This window comes from Durio zibethinus, chromosome 10 (assembly GCF_047325235.1).
Source record: "Durio zibethinus cultivar Kanyao isolate XHJ-2024 chromosome 10, ASM4732523v1, whole genome shotgun sequence".
In the NCBI taxonomy this organism is placed as follows: Eukaryota; Viridiplantae; Streptophyta; class Magnoliopsida; order Malvales; family Malvaceae; genus Durio; species Durio zibethinus.
Window position 1 is genome coordinate 3,276,459 of NC_143171.1, and position 17,193 is coordinate 3,293,651.

The following is a 17,193-nucleotide window of genomic DNA, read 5'->3' on the forward strand; positions in this document are numbered from 1 at the left end:
TCTTAACTAGACGGGAGAATTCTGCAGTTCGCCTTTAATTTCTTTATTATAACGGCCTTATTATAAGGATATTTTTATCATTAGGTTTTTCTTTATTACATCAGACCTCTTACCGAGTGGCTGCCTATTAAATTCTTACTTGATATGAAAATTTATATATTCGTATTAATAGATTAACTATATAATATATTTTTTTATTTTATCAAATTTATATAATTTTTTATAATTTTAAATTATATTATTTACTTATATATTATTATATCATTTCCAAAATTACCAAATATTACTGATTTTTCTTCTCTAAATTTTTTACACTCCTTTCTTAAAATAATAACAATTTGTTTTTTTTTTTCTTTAACAGCAAATTAAATGTCGGAAAGCAATTGCACAAAATTGCCATCAGCCCCAACGGCTATGAGACGAGTGATACAATGGGCATTTAACCACCAGCTCCCAAACACACTGATTCCCTAGCAAATCGCAAGAAAGCACGTTAAATTACGGGTTTACAACACCAGGTTGTCCCTGCCAAGCCAAACCAGCCCCGCGCCCCCCCCCCCCCCCCCCCCCAAAAAAAAAAAAAAAAACATATATATATATATATATATATATATATATATTAAAAAACCCCAGCCAAGCATTTAACATTAGAATGCAAGGTATTCTCTAATTTATATCCAACACCCTTCGCGTTCAGGACTTCACATCTTTCAATACTCCACCTTTTTCAAGTTCGCCAACTAGATCCCTTAATGATGGAACCTTCATGGCCAAAGTCCTATACAATCTAGAATACCGAGCTCGAGTGCCATCTGCAGTCCTGGCTAGGGCAAGTAAGCTTAGAGCCTCGGGAAGTTCCGAGAATACTTGTTTCATTTCATCCAAGCTCATATTTTCTAGAACAGATGGTCTTGGAACGACCCTCACAATTTCACCTCCCTTGGGTTCCTGAACCCGTGCATCTGCTTTGATGACCAGCTCAGAATTCGAGTTTGCTCCACACTTGATGATAAATGGGGTTGTTGAGCCTGTGTTGAATTGTAATACATTCCATTGTGCCACGTCAGTTTCAGTACCAGATCCTGAATCTGCAGATGGCTTTAGAGCATGATGTATCTCTTGCGTTCGATCATCCTCTTCATGGATCGACTGCAGAAATACATGGCAGATTAAAGACTAGGTGAGAGAAGAAATTGAAGTACCATAAATGGTAACTGCAATAAAATATCAGGTGCAGTGCAGCATAAGGAGCAGAAGCATGAGCTCTTCTTTATACAGATTTTTTTTTTTTGGTAGTCACAATGATTTTGATCTTTGTAATTCAATTATCAAAAGGACAGCTTAAAATGATGTAAGAAAGAAATAATTTTTCCCTCTAGAGCATTGGACAATCTACTTTGTTCACGTTGTTTTGGCAATTTTGTTACTAACATCGCTATAACCAGAAAGACCAGGTTCAAAGAGTTCTCATTATGCAGCCAAATACTCGAAGCACACGTCTCATTCACAAGAATTTATGTTGGTATAGGATGCTTTAGCTTAATGGAAAACAGCAGCATAGATTTCAGACATTTTAGGATTAATGAACTATGGTACATGCATCTCCTCACCTTTTGCCTTAAAACATCCAGTTCAATATATAGAAAAACTATGCAAAAATAGTTACAAACCAATTCCAGGCAACTCCTTTAGTCAACAAGTAGGAAGCATCTGTTGAAGAAAATTTTCAGCTCTAAAAAGACTAAAGACAATTTCATACCTCAACAAGGCGCCGTGCATCGGAAATTTGCCTCTGAGCACATGGATGATCAATGTCAAGAAGGGAGGGCATCCGTTCCCCCAGCTCATCTAGAGATGCTAGCATCGCTTTTTTCTTACTTCTACCCATGCTACTTACAGAGGACTGCCTCATTATATCCTGCTCAACATAAAAGATTTATGTAAAATTTTTTTGTTATTATACTGCAAATCAAGACAGCAATTTCAAGAGGTTAAAACCTTGACTTGCTTCAATATGCCATCAAGAGAAATCAGAGATGCTAAACGGGCATCTTCAGCTGCAGTAGAAGGATTCTGAATGGGTGAACTGCCGTTCTCCAATGTTAGCAAGGCAGCATCACTTCTCATTTGTTGCAAAATCTAATCACACCACACAAACATCATCCTAATATGTCAGCATATAACTTATGACAAAAACAAAATATTAGCAAGTTTCAGCTAATGATATCCTCATGCAAAGTGCAGCCAAGACTGATAATGTTTTGAGTAAGAAGGAGATATCAAAGGGATAAAAGCAAGCAGACAATAGTACACAAAACAATGGCAACCGGAGATTGAAATTTAAATGCCACAAGAACAAAGAGATTGAAACAGAAGAAATATTCATCTACCTGAATTCTTATTGAGCTTGACAGCAATTTCTCAGCTTTCCATAAAAGAAGAAACACCATAGACCCTCAGAGTCTCAGACAACGGGGAAAAGGACATTTGAAGAAAAAAGATAAATAACAAATTATTCTAAAATCCAGAATAAATGAGAGAATAAGTACTTTTATTGATTATCCATTTTCCGGATCTACAAAGCAATCTAATTTTAGTCCATAATGAACAGATTTCTCATTCAGCAGATCCAATGGTGATGAACATTCTGATAGAGGCAATCAGGTAAGGTCCAACCAAAAAATCATCCTTAAAGATTCAAGGCCACGGTCAAGAAACCACAACAGATATGCTCAGCAATCATAAAATTTCTCTTTCTAGTAAAGATGAAGTTTGACTCATCCTACATAACAAAGGCTAGCTCAAGAAGTACGCAGTAAACTGAACCTACTTCAAAAGTGGGATAGAGCCATTTTTAGCGCTTCAAATATTTCAGCTCAAACAATATAATGGCCTAGTTAAAACTGAGGAAGATACGTAGATAACCAACGTAGACCCTATGAATATGTTAAAATATTAACTTGGGATCAACCAATGACTACTCTATGCAGGGAAGCTAATTGTAAGATATTTATGGGGCAGAAAAAGATAGGATGGTTTGAAAGAAACATTTACCTTTCTTCGTTTGTGATCAACAGATTCAAGAGCTGAACGCAACTTTGCCACTTGGGCAGCATCAGCGGCTTCTTCTGTTGCTAGGGTGCCAGCAATATCCTGACAGAAGAAAGAGATATTAGGAACGTCTAGATTGAATCACACAGTTGGGTTTTTTATCTTTATTTATTTTGGGGGGGATAACAGCAAAAAAAAAAAAAAAAAACATTGCAGCCACTTGCCATAAACATATACAAGAAATGCTAATAAGGCATATAGCACTACATATAGGTCAATAATAGAAGGGACGAACTTTTCCTATTGTAATTCAATGGGCCTGAAGTTACGCTCTAACAATAATCCAAGTTAATCTATCAATAAGAAAATTTTCTATATTGCCTTGAAACAAATGTTTGTAGGACCCTGCCTCCCACTCCCACCCTCTAAAAGAAAAGGCAAAAAAGAGACAGGAACTGGGAAGACAACAATATAAATTCCCCAAGAAACACAAGGCTCAGATAAGAATTAAAATGCTGAACAGATAAACTAAAAAGTAAAATACCATCATAAGTGATAAAGAAATTTTTTCTTTAGCGAACAAATCCTTTCAAATTAAAATTTTCAAATACGAAATCAAGATAATGGCAGAGGAAGAAACAAATTTCTAGGAATCTAGAATTCAACACCTTCCACCTTTTTATTAGTTTTTCAAAAACTAGCCCAAAATCCTACAAGGCAATGTTAATGGGAACTTTATCAAGTAAATAAGTAAATGGTAAATCTTGGAGATTTAGGCACATAGATGTGAGGTCCAGAGTACTGGCTAGCTGTGAAGAGTTCATTGTGTTAGATTTTAGGATCAGACAGGAGTAGATAAACATAATGGACGTGTTTTTTTTTTCTTGTCACAGTTTATACTTGTAATTTTCCCACTTTCTAGAGACAAGTTCATTTTTTTTTTCCCATGAACTGTAAGGGTTGCATGATTGCACCCAAAAAAGGTTATCCCTTGGCTTCCTTACAACTAACTTAAGCCTGAAGGTAAAAATAAATAGGTCTCACTACCTTATCCCAATTGAAACAACATCAAGAATTCTTACATGCTAAACTTACAGCCAAAATTTTTTTAAAACTAACAAGCATAACAGATAAATACCCATCCACACGAGGGACCATCTATTAAAACGTGCCTTCCTATCATTATTAAGCACATGCCACATGTATACTTAAGAACATAGATTTTTAGAATCAATTTCAAAATAAAAATGTTTTTAGAATCAAGAGAAGCAAAGAACAAACAACATCCTGAAGTTCATTCCTTAAGAACCTAAAACAAAATGAAACTTATAGGGTTCTCTTGACATAAAAAGTATTGAACTTTGACTTGGTCCCAACTACCATCAACCTAACGTTCCTAGAAGAAGGTAAACATTTTTTTCAATAACAAAACCAAGGTGTTAATGTCATGGTGTTAGAGAAAACAACTATTCAGCAGGAAGAAAGAAACTGCCAACATGGAACAGTAATGCCCATCTATACTAAACCTTTGACCAAGAATTGGCATAATCATGCCTAACCTAAATAGTAAATAAGAAGATTTATAGAAAGATAGCTAAAGAGTTATCCTTAAGGTATCAGGCATACCTTCAAGTGTTGCAATTGAGAAGTAAAGACCCGCTTTGCATACTCTGATAAAAGCTGGCCAAGAGCATCTGTATTAGGAGGCAGCGCAGCACCAAGTCCAGCCATCCAGCCATCCATAATAGCAGTTGAAAGAAGCTCTAGCTGACCAGTGGTACCCCCAGATGCTTCATCCCCTGTAACAGAAAGAAATTCGAAGTTGTCTGCAAGCCAGGACCTAATTTGCCGCTGTAGTTCACCAGCAGGTGTATGGACAAAAAGTGCAGCAAGAGCCTTGTTTCCAACCGCAAAACTTTTGGCCTCCTCTTGTATTTCTCTTAGCTTTCCACCCGTAACCTGCTGCTGCCTCAGAGTATCCTGTGCATTTAATTGTAGTCTCATTTAAGAAATATTTGATAGTCACCATTCCACATGCTGTTGAAATTTTTTTATGAGAGCAATTAATAATAAGAAGCTTCCAACAAGGAGGGGGCTAGGGTTCTCTATCAGCCCATGTAAAAGAAAAGAACCAAAGACTTATGATAACGCATACCTGATCATGTCCACGTATTCTTGAAACAACTGATGACAACTTTGATTTCCTTTCTGGCTTTATATTTACTTTAAAGCCTAGGATCTGCTCATCAACATAGCGTACAGGAGATCTTCCAGGACTGCTGCTCCGGCTGGAACTTCTACTGCGTCCTGAATTAGGCTTTTCTAGAAAGCACTCAACAGGAGAAACCTACAAATTGAATGATGAAAGATGAAAGATGAAATACACATTCATCTCAATGATGATACAAGCGGCTAGATAAAGAGAGAGAGAAACCAGCATCTAGTATATAGTTACCTTGATAGACTGCAGCTCAGGTGATCTAGCAAGCAAAGATCTTATATATAAAATTCTAACACGAGAAACAAGCATGGTATCCATTACTCTCTTTGGTTCCATTTTCCGGATAAAAGCAAAAACAGCATCTCTAATTTCAGCAAGTATTTCATGCTCTCTAGAAGCACCTGCTTTAATGACAGCTGCCAAGACCTGCGACATCACAGTTAAACATAGCTGTCAAATTTTGTACATCTCCACCATTTTAGCACACATATATCAAAATGATATCGAGTGATAAAACCAAGATGCATAGATGAAAGGCTACCTCAAGTGACTTGTCCTAACATTGAATCATAGGTAAATTGAGATAGATTATTCTAGCTTTTCACCAGCAAAAGAATTAGAAGATAAAAGGGATACATGTCTTCAGAAAATAGCACAAATTGTAACAACTCTGAAAAGACTTTCTAGCATTTTCCAGTGACAGGATATCATTAAATAAAAGTAGAATTACAATAATTCCTGTTTTTCCTCCAAAAAATCTACATACAGAAAAGAAACATCACTTTCTCCAACAAATCCTCAATCCAAAGCCAAGAAGCCTGAATCCATAAAATGTGCAAAACAAATACACAATTCAAAAAAAAAAAAAGAAATACAAAATCATAAGTTGTGTTTCTCTGTGACCCAATCCATAAGGATAAAACATTGCAGGAAGACTTTCCCCCTTTTTGAATGAGAGCACACAAATTTCACCTTCATAGTTTAGACTTTAGACCAAACAATTAAACAAGTTTTTAAGCTTACCAGCATCAAAAGCTTGTTTGCTCCATCTGAAATCGCAGCAACACTGTCATATTGGTCAGGATCGAAGTCATTAAGTGCAGCAGTAAGATATTCTCCAGCAGGTGTGGTTCTCACTTTATCAGAACCTGCTTTAACCAAAGCACCTGCACCCTCAGTCTTATCCATGGCCAACTGCAAAGGAACAACATCCATGGATCGTCCCTTGTTATAATCATTCCTGTTTAAAGACAATTACAAAGGACTTCAACAATCAGCTATGAAGGATGTAAGAAACAATAACAATTGAAGCTACCGCAAAATGAACTGAAGTTAGCACCTCCCAGGGTCTCGAGGCTGGGCATTTGCCGAACCTTTAGAAAATGGACTTGTAACCTGAATTCAAAGTATTTTAGCCCAATATCTTAAAATACTTCACAAACAATAACACCTAAAGCAGCGTCTAAGCTTATAACAAAAAAAATATGATGATGGAACAAAAGCACACAAGTCACAAGAAGGCTAAGTATTACAATCATGCTGATTTGAAACATAGAAAATAAAAAATAAAAAAAAAATTACCTGTGGTGATCCAACCATAGATGCTTTCTCTGTTAATCTATCAAATAATTTCTCATTTTCTTCGTGCAACCTCTGCACAATCAATAAAATTAATGTAAGAACAAAACTAAACTATAGTGAGAAAGTCTGCTCTCATCATTTGAGTGACTGGAAAAGGCATTTCAAGAATAAATAAGTGATACACTTTGAAAAGCTAGCTGCAAGAGTTCAAAGATATATTTCAGGAGCCACCATCTAATAGCTCCTGAAGGAATGAGATACTTTCCCATCAATGATCCAAGGGGGCATCGTGTATGACTGGATTGTTAGGATTAAGGGCCAATTGCTCTTTCAACCTTTACTAATTCTTATGTAATGTCAGAAAACTATGTTTTAGTTAAACAGTGGAGTAACTAATTCAGTTGTGTTCTACACACATACTTGGGACATATTTGTATTTTTATCAGTCAAAATTCTGAAAGGTATAAAGGAAATAACTAATTACTCAAAATTACATTACCCTATCTCAACCACTTAGTAATTTTTTTGCATAATAAATGTTTAACCATTTTGAACTGTCCAGGGCAAACAACTGTACTACGGGCTTGCCAGCTAAAATTTCCTCCATACTTAGCTTAACTAATAAGGGATTGGTACTTTTCTTAAGAATAACTACAAGTTATCTGAAATATATTATTCTTAAATTCTAGGATGTCCCACTACATTGTCCTTTTTTAAAAAGTCAACGATGCATCCACAACATTCCTAATCTATTCCCCAATAAATATCACAAAATTACAGCAGAATTACAGAAGACAAGGTGCATTAAATGAGGGTAATTTGGCAAGGAACAAAATTTAATAAGTTTTCCTAATTAATAGATAGATTTTGTATGGTTGAACGAACAAGTAACAACTTCTGACATCGCAACTTATACATGCAGTGAAAAGATAAGAACAACAAGATTATATTTTAAATTATTAAGTAACACATATCATTTAGCAATAGTAGTACATCATTTAATAAACAAAAAGAATAACAAAAATCAAGGATTTTAAAGGTGAAGTTCAGCGGACCTCAATCAGAGCATCACGTTTCTTGAGTTCTTCCTCAAGCTTCTTAGTTACGGCTGAAGAATCCATACCATCTGCTGCTGTTTTGGTTATTGTTGAAAATCCAGACCGCATTTCTGAGCTAAAGGACTTAGCTTCATTGAGTTGTGATTCAAGACTTTTAAGTTTTGCCTACATCATGAAAAGTCATCTTATAAAGCAACCATAGACTTAAAATCTCTTGATCTGGAGAACAGAACTATGGATGCGTGCATTCCTTAATGATAGTTCATCTTTCTCAATTTTATTTTCACTAAAAGTATATGCATCCATCCATATATATATACAAATATACACATAGAGAGACACACATACATATATATATGAAACAATGAGAATTGATCAAAAGCCAACCTGCAATGTCTGAATTGTTGAATCATGTTGTTGCATTTTCAATTTTTGGTCTTGTTCTGACTGTAGCAATTGAGCTACTTGATTTCTGAGCTGTGCATTCTGTTCCTTCTCTATATTATGCTTTTCCACAAGCATAACATTCTCAGACTGCATTATAGAATAATACTTAAATAATTTAGCAAGATGAATGCCCAAAGTTAAGAGAAAATTGATAGCATACAATTGCCTCGCAGACAACAAAACATAATGCTAAACCTATAAGGCAATATTTCAACCTCCACTGCTCAAAAAAAAAAAGGAAGAAGCACCAACTACTTGATAACTTGAACCTTAGAAAAATGCCCCTAAGCATTTCTCATTTATATGTGGCTAGGCAGTGAAGAACCAAGACTCCATACCATCTAAACCATTCCGTCATGACAACGGTACAAATGACCATAAGAGAGTCATGTGATGACTTAAAGAGTAAAAGGAACATCAGATAGTTGAAAGTCCCAAGGCAAGAGGAGAGGAGAGAGTGGGGCTGACACCACCACAAACAAAAACAGAGACAGGTACTAGGGATGTAAATTATGTCAGCAAAAACAAGATCTAGCTGGTAAAAGTCAAAAACATGTCCAACTATCAAGTAAGATTTAACTACAGCAAAATCACAAAAAACCAAACTCAGAAGTTACAAAAACCTTTAGATCTGATTGCAGAGCAAAAGAAACTCTCCAGGCCTTCTGAACTTCATTGAATAGTAGGACACACTGATCATTTGCCTCTTTAAGTGCTTGTTTAAGTCCCAAAACCTCTTGTTTCAGATCTTGAACTTCCTTTTCCTTCTCATAGAGCTCCTTACGTGCATCATTTGCCTAGAAGAAGAATTGCAAGCTATAAAGATGCACATTCCGATAATTGAGCTTTTATCAACAATTCAATATATTGACAGCAAAAGGATTGATTAATGCAAAATGCACATGATGGAACATTTCTTATGGACTACAGTAAGTAATTCCACTTATTTCTGAGAAAAAGACAAAAAAGAAATAAAAACCAATGTGACATCAAATCAATTCTAGGCTTCAACTGTGTTGAACTACTACTAGGTTTATTAGTGTTTTATCTCATTCCCCTAAAGTTGCTCCTGGCTTTATCATCAGCTCTCTCTTTCCCCTAACATTCAAACGCATCTATCGACCTGCAAGTAGGTAAAACTTCCTTCAAATAAAACTTACTGACAGAGTTCTCCTTGCAGCAGGATACCGGTTTATTAAATAACAACACAAACAAACACAAGTTGGAAGTTAAAAATATAAAAGTGAATTGAGAAACCAATATCAGTGACTTACAACATCTCTCCATTTCTTAATAGTATCTCGATTTCCAAGGCTTAGTACAGAATTTCGAGCTCGTGCAGCAAAATTAAGAGATGATAATGTCTTGGAGAGATTTGCAACATTTGGACAGATGTTAACTATCATCAAACTTTTTGAGTTCCACCCTGCAGAAAGAAGAATATTGGATTTGCAATTATAACTTGGTTCAGAAAGTTAAATAAGTTACATGTACAAATAAAAAACCTTGTGCATTACAAAAGAAACAGTGACATATGATTAACCTGTAGATGCAAACAAATAAGAGGAAAACAACAGGCAGGTCACATAATGTACAATGCAGGATGGTTGCATTAATAAGACCACTTAGTTATTCTAGACCACTAGCTAGAATTTCTTTTTGGAAAACTTGATAACCTTCTAACAACTGACAACTTTTTGGCAAGCAACCCAGACATCAGCCAGATAATGTGTATGAGAAAATGTAAGATTGTTACTTGATCAATTATAAGGAAGCTTCTTCATCAAAAAGATTACAGAATTAAAACAGATGGTCCTAAAATGAGGGAAAACAAGTTTTATTGATATAGCTATAAATCATAAATCTTTAAGAAAACTATGTACTGAATTTTGCAGTACATTTAAAAAGAAGAAAGCCAAGGTTTCTGAAAGCATACTGACGAACTTAATTAATATTTATCATATGTATAAAGGTAAGGCATGCAGCTCTAGTGGATAACTGCATATCTTATATTATATTTGGCAGGTGGGGAAGATTACCATAAATTTTTGTTCATTATTATTGAGAAAATCCATCCATCAGTAAAAACTTCTCCTAGATGTTCTTATCTTTTAAATTTCATCTTTTTGCAGTCAGGATGCAAGAGACAAAATTAAAAATTATAGCAGAAATGGACCTCAACTAATAAAAAGAAAAGGCAATGAAACCAACAAATTCTCCTTTCAGCACACCTACCACCATAACCAGGCACATTTTTCCATCAGACTATTTTGATGTAAACAACTATACATGCAAAAACAAAGTGGAAAACAAAAGTATTACGTGCAATTTTCTATTCTGGGCGCTCTGAAGTGCCAGTAAATCTCACATATATAAGAAGCAGAAGGATACCTAGAGAGTCTGCAAGTATATTGGTGAGCATTGAATTTTCATAAGGAATAGTATCCTTCTTTGAGGTCAAAGAAGACAAAACATCTCCCAACCTACATATGGAACACAAAATGCAACAAGGCAAAATTGGTGAAAGTAAAATCAGAAATATGAATCAGTCTGAAAGTAAGCAAGAGAAGTATCATATACATAATTAGATAACAAGTCACTCTACTTGCTCACATTCTCCACGTGAAAGAAAAAGCAAGCCTTTCTAATAAATACTAATAATTTTATTTCTAAATCACAAGCATCTTCATTTTCATAAACATAAGGTTGAAATTTCTTGTTATTTGACATCCAATGGTCGCGTAAAATAAAGGAAGCAGAAAACCAGCATATACGTGCACTTTCTACATCCCTTAGTAGCTGCTCTATCTTCAGTTCAATTTCCATGCTTGACTAGCGAGCAGAAAACATTACAGCAATGCAGGATACAATAACAGTCAAGATGACCTACGCTGAAAGTGATTTCATAACATGTAGCAAGTCTGTCACACGCTCCCCGCTATCATCTTCTAAAATTTGATCTTCACTTCCAGCCAAGTCAATAAGAGAAAGCTTGCTGTGTGAGTTTTCTCCACTGATCAGATTGTTATAATATATGTGCACTGTGATGATCCTGAAAAAAGTAGCACAAGAAATCCACCCAAATTAAATAGGGAACGACACTTGGTATGAACACCATAGACGACTAATGGAGAAACAAATAGAAGAATCAAATTTTATTTCAAAATCTCAACCCACACATTGGCATACAACTAATCAAAGCTAAAAACTCAAACAATAGGTTTAACATAAAATTTTATTGCCTCAAGTGGACATTTTGTGCAAATGGTTGGATTACTACTGGTCAACTGAACATATATATATATATATATATATATATATATGTATATGTATATACATATCAAGTATTACTGATAATGCTAAAGTTGAAAGGATTAGGAAGCAGAGAAACAAGGAAAAAATATAATTTTCTTAGAATTAATTATTAACTTTATCTAATAGCATGCCCACACATTTAATGAGGAAAGAAAGGTTGAAAGTACAAGATGTAGTTCATACAAATGAGAAACATTGAACTTTGATGTGTCACTTCCCCGGCTTTGGGATGCTGCTTTCAGGACTTTAGAGAAGTCCATTGGATTATCAACTTTGTCCTGCACAAGTTCTATAGAAGATTCTGGTAATCCCAAACAAATCTTTGGTAAAGTACTTTCTGATTCTGAAAGCAAATCCCTTATCTATAAGAACATTTAAGGGGTCTGCATTAGTACAATTCAGTATTACCATGTTGAAATGATCATTCAACAATCAAAAGTCAAAACCAAAAATCAAAATATTGAAACAATCAGTAGAGAGAGTGAGAATATTGCGAGTAAGAACAGTGAAGAAACCTGTTCATTATAGAGGTCAAAGGCTGTGACAGAGAATTTGAATTTAGAAGTTGAAGTTAAATCTGCGTTGGCTAAATCAAATAGCTCCTCAAAACAACGAGCATATAAGCCACGGTCATGGTTAGATCCTTCCTGAGAGAAATGAAAGCATGTCAAAAAGCAAAGCACGGGCCAATATTAGTATATCAAAGGCCATGAATAGACATAAAATTCCCATGATACAAGGTGCTCTTCTAATGAAAGGACCACCTCCTAGTCAGGTAACATATATATCCTGATCATTTAGTTTGAAAAAAGAAATGACGAGGTTATCATATAGATGATGACGAATAATCAATCCCTCTAAAGTGATCACTAGTCATTCTAATTATACATACACAAAATGACAGACAGGCCAAATGCAGCAGACTTTGGATATGGGAAAAATTGAAAGGAGTAGAAACCATTGATATAATCAAGAGGCCTAAAAAGGCATAACTAGTGATACAAGTTGCTCCATTGGAGATAATGAGAGCCACTACTAGGTAAAAATGAAGATCTTGACCTTGATTAATTAAGATTCAGGCATATTTATGAAATTAAAAGAAAAAAAAAAAAGAAAGTAAAGAGATTGTCTAATAGGATGATTTAGAATAATCAATCCATCCAAAGTAGATATGTAGTCATTCTAATTTTAATTTTATAGATAGATACATACACATAAGTGCAAGAACACATACACACACACACATATAGAGAGAGAGAGAAAGAGAGAGCAGAACAACCATCGTGTGTGTCTTTCCTGACCGAGTTTGTCCATAAGCAAATATGGAAACATTATATCCATCCAAAGCTGATTGCACAAATGGTTGAACATCACTGAACAGCTCAGCTGCAGAGAAAATTTAGGATATTACATACTTAAGTCTTAACACGTATAAACACTACTAATGCAATGAAAAGTAATCTACATAATTTTCCAGTCACAAGTTCTGGTCAATTCCTTCTTGCTTAAATTAGTAAACTAAATATATTACTGACCTTGTCCAACATGAGGCCCATAAACTCTGTCAAATTCAAAATCTTTTTTGGGGTTGGCAATTGTATCATCACCAGTATTTATGCGGATAGTACAACCATCAGGAAATTCAACAATGGAAGGACCTTCATCTTCAAACAATGGTCTTGTTCGACAAAATACCTTTATGTTTCCTGAAAAAAGAATCTTGTTTCATAAAGAAAAGTACTATCACCGTGACTTTTTAAGTTCAGCATGCAGAAACATGAAAAAACACATAGAAATAATAGATGCTAAGAAATATCTGAAAATGAGAAGGGAAGGAAGGAGAGATAATTCAGAAAGCACAAAGTTGAAGAGTACCTTTGGCTGTCAATAACTCATTAAACAACCTTTTCTTCTCATTAATCAATGGAGATATTCTAGCCTCACTTTCAAGGGCAGCTTGATCTGTCATTTATATTTAGATACAGTTTAAAACCATCAACAGAACCTTGAGAGGAAGAAGGCGAAAACAGTGTAACATTTAAGAATACAGATATTTTATCCATTTGCAGTAATCCATTATAATGCTTTTGACTTTGTTTTTTCCCCTTTTTTATTGTTCAACAGAAGACAAATTCTTATGCAATAGTATCTAACTAAAAAATATTAAGGACAAACCTAACAAACAATCCCACACCATTTAACATCAAATGCATCAAATTGTGGATAAACTGCAGATACCCTCATTATGCTTTAGTTGATTACACTATCCATATTACCAACTATTTATTGAGTTATCACATTTTAATCGCTCCTTGTGGTTATATTTCCAAGCTTTAGCAACAAACTTCCAATAAAGGGTATTAAAACAAGCGTGAAATGACCTTCTGTAGCACCCTTGGAAGAAAAAAAGAAAAGGTTTTTTTATTTTTCTGTTTTCAACCATACAATTAAATTTTCTTTTGCTCTCCTTATTTTTTTCTTAGTGCTTCTTTTAAAAGCATATTTTTTTATCCTTCCTTGTTCTTTTTGGACAAGGGATCAACATAGTGTGCTTTTAACTTTTTTCTTTAAATTTATTATCTCAAAATTCCTCGCATGCCAACCGGACATGATAGCACAGTCTTACTTTAACAAGGTGATTATATGTAGAGTGAAAATAAACCAAACTGCAAGGGTGTATCTTTGGCATTTACTATCAGACATCCAAACCAAGCACAAAAATGGCCGAAGCATAAGGAATTCATTAATGTAACTCAAACAACCTGGCACTAAACCTTAATATCTTACCTAGCTTATGAGTTTTCTCTGCAAGAACACCAAGGTAACGTGTAACTCGATCAAGTTTAGCATTTGAATATTCCTGCAGATCACTAGCTTCTTGTCTCAACTCCAAGTAGTCTTCTTTTGCAAGCTGCCAAATTAATGCAAAAAAAAAAAAACTGTATCAAACACAAGACACTACAATGACATAACCCAGAACACGTACTAAATCACCATATATAACAGCACCCATCTGACCCAAAATAATTTTCCATCTGACCCAAAATAATTTTCACTTCAGCCCCAAAAAAGCCTCTGATATCGAAGACATCATACATTACCAATCATGATTGTAGACTTTAGAAAAGGCCAAAGGAATTTCTAGTTTTCCAAAAAAAAAATTCTTGCATCAAGCTTGAATGCATATGAAAAGAGTCAAAAGCTATTACTTGCTCTTAATTTTGTGATCAGCTACAATCCTAGCAATCAACTAATTAATTGGAGAGACAACAAAACTTGCTTAATAACATTGAAAATAATTTATTAACAGAGTCGAACAATGTATCATATCAGAAAACGAGAACACAAATCCCTTAATGGCTCTCCAAGAAAAACATGAGATTAGATAACTTTTGAATTATCAGCCAGCTAGTCTAGTCCATAACCTCAAACAACTGTTTGGTAATAACTCATGTTATTGTCCCCCCTAGAAGCAGTACATGCGTCATCAAGATTCATTATCAACATTAAAAGTTTTCTTGGAACTACTACGAAGCTGCCATAGAGGAGGGGAAACATTTCTTTTTTCACCTATCCATTGGTCAACAAAGTATACTTAAATATGAAAAAGCAAGCCTATCAAGCACACTTGACACAGTGCATAATCTTACAACAGTTCAAACCAACTCAATTTGGATCAGTAAGCAGGATCCTGTAGCTTGCGTAACAAGAATTTGACCAGCATTAAAATTATCAACAAATTAAGTTTTCTACATGAACACCAATTTCCCATCCACTTTTTTCAAATTCTAATACTACAAAATGATGAGTAAGCTTTAGTTCATCAGAAGTTAATTTCAAATTCTCCATTATTTTATACTGTGTGTTGAGCTTCTCAATTAAGTTTGGATCAATTTCCAAACAAACCTAATATTTTTCCAGAAAATGACATGAAAGGAAAATTGCATTTCCTACTTTTATTTGTTTAAAAAAAATGATAGACTAAGAAACTTACTTAAAAGATTGCATGTTAATTAATGCAAAATGGTGCTTAGTTAAAATCTTATTGCTATTGACTAAAGCGACTTCTTCAACTCCATCGAAACACATTGCAGCTAATTCACACAAAACCGCCACCAATCACTTGAGAATTTCACAACCCTAAACCGATTTTTACTGTTACCTTAACTTTATCCTTCAATCGCTGCACCTTAGAAGCCAAAGCCTGCTTAGAAAACTCCGAAGAATACGGCGACACAACCGAAGACGCCGAGATCGAGTACCGTCGCATCAACGGCGCAGCAGTGACCCTACGCTGCTCCTCCGGTGACGACGGCGACAATCGCCGTGGCTCGAAGCCACTCACCTCCCAGTTCCACCGGTTATTGTTGCTACTCTTCTGCTCCCCCATCACCCAAAAAATTTTAAAATTTTGAGAAAAAAAACTGCTCAAAAAATTCAAATCTTAAAGCTGGGGCTTTTCAAAATCTTGTTGCAGTACTAATGTTCCTGATGAGCTAAGTTTGGCTAATTTTTAATAAATTTTTTTTATTTTTATTTTCATTTTTCCCTCTTTTGGGATTATAAACGAGGGGATGGGGAAACGGTGAGAAAATAACGAAGTCGTTTTCGAAATTTAATGAGGGAACAATGTGGGGAGATTTTGGACGCTTGAAAATGTGCGTTTGTAAATGGATAGGGACTCGCTCTCACGAGGGATTGTCTTTTTTTCTTTTCATTTTCCTTTTTCTTTTTATTTAAGATAACAGTAAAAACGAGTGGAGGGGCATGTGAATTCCGAGCTTGAGCGCGTGTTCGTGCATGCAAATCAGATAATTTATATATTTATATGGTATTAAATATTAATAATTTATATATTTATATTATATTTTATATAAAATTATATATTATAATTTATATTTATACGAAAATTTAAAACATTTTTTATTAAATTTATTTATATTTTTTTTTTGTTTTTCATTCAAATTATTTTCATAAAACATCATGTATTTTATTTTATATTGTTAAGTCTATAAGCATGTCTATATTTTTTCAAATATGTTGAAATAAATTTTTTTATTTTAAATTTAAAGAATTTATACAAATAATTTTATAATTTTTTAATAAATTTAAAAAATTAAAAAATAATAAATTTATTTATCGAGTCAATATCCATTCTTTCCCTGTGTGCTTCTTTGCTTTGCTTTTGTGGGTTCAATTATGCTTTCTTCGTTGGATGAGCTGGCAAAAACATGTTCTTGTAATATTTGTGTTGCTGGCAAACTTTGGTCCACTTAGATATGGCAAAACCCGCCTCACCTGTTCAAACATTCTTTGTTTTAATATCAAATATTTGTCTTACTTTATTATTTGTAAAAATAATTAAAGGTGCAAACGTTAAAAACAAGCTTCTAAATGTGAAAGTCCAATTTGAGAATTTCTAAATGAAAAATTATTTGTAATATTAAAAAATAAATATGTTTTCAATTATAACATTAAGAGAAAGAAGGTTCAAGTTAAATATTTTTTCATTGAATGAAT

At 34.3% G+C, this 17,193-nt stretch overlaps 1 protein-coding gene across 2 annotated transcripts; it reads right to left on the reverse strand.

Moving 5' to 3' along the window:
• Positions 1–365: 365 nt before the first annotated feature.
• Positions 366–16,371, reverse strand: LOC111293242 (kinesin-like protein KIN-14B). 2 transcript variants are annotated; one of them, XM_022886050.2, is made up of 23 exons: positions 15,836–16,371; positions 14,461–14,584; positions 13,549–13,635; positions 13,209–13,379; positions 12,953–13,059; positions 12,189–12,320; positions 11,857–12,035; positions 11,249–11,410; positions 10,750–10,841; positions 9,633–9,784; positions 8,982–9,155; positions 8,299–8,445; positions 7,909–8,076; positions 6,854–6,925; positions 6,612–6,667; positions 6,296–6,512; positions 5,507–5,698; positions 5,207–5,398; positions 4,678–5,031; positions 3,055–3,153; positions 1,999–2,139; positions 1,760–1,918; positions 366–1,149 (listed from the first exon to the last, which is right to left on the reverse strand). In XM_022886050.2, exons 1-23 carry the CDS (start codon positions 16,061–16,063, stop codon positions 694–696), a joined length of 3,861 nt encoding a protein of 1,286 aa, XP_022741785.2. In that variant the 5' UTR covers positions 16,064–16,371; the 3' UTR covers positions 366–693. The 2 variants fall into 2 exon arrangements, with proteins under 2 accessions (XP_022741785.2, XP_089622563.1); XM_089766437.1 differs by lacking the exons at positions 366–1,149; positions 1,760–1,918 and adding an exon at positions 2,391–2,425 and having other exon boundaries at positions 2,002–2,139.
• Between the last annotated feature and the right edge of the window lie 822 nt (positions 16,372–17,193).

Bases quoted from the DNA above. Each gene is read 5' to 3' on its own strand.
- LOC111293242 (XM_022886050.2), bottom strand. From the start codon at position 16,063: ATGGGGGAGCAGAAGAGTAGCAACAATAACCGGTGGAACTGGGAGGTG. The intron at 6,926-7,908 runs GTCCGCTGAACT...TTGATTGTGCAG, and splicing joins AACGTGATGCTCTGATTGAG to AGGTTGCACGAAGAAAATGA. The intron at 2,140-3,054 runs GTAAATGTTTCT...TGGTGTGATTAG, and splicing joins TTGATCACAAACGAAGAAAG to ATTTTGCAACAAATGAGAAG.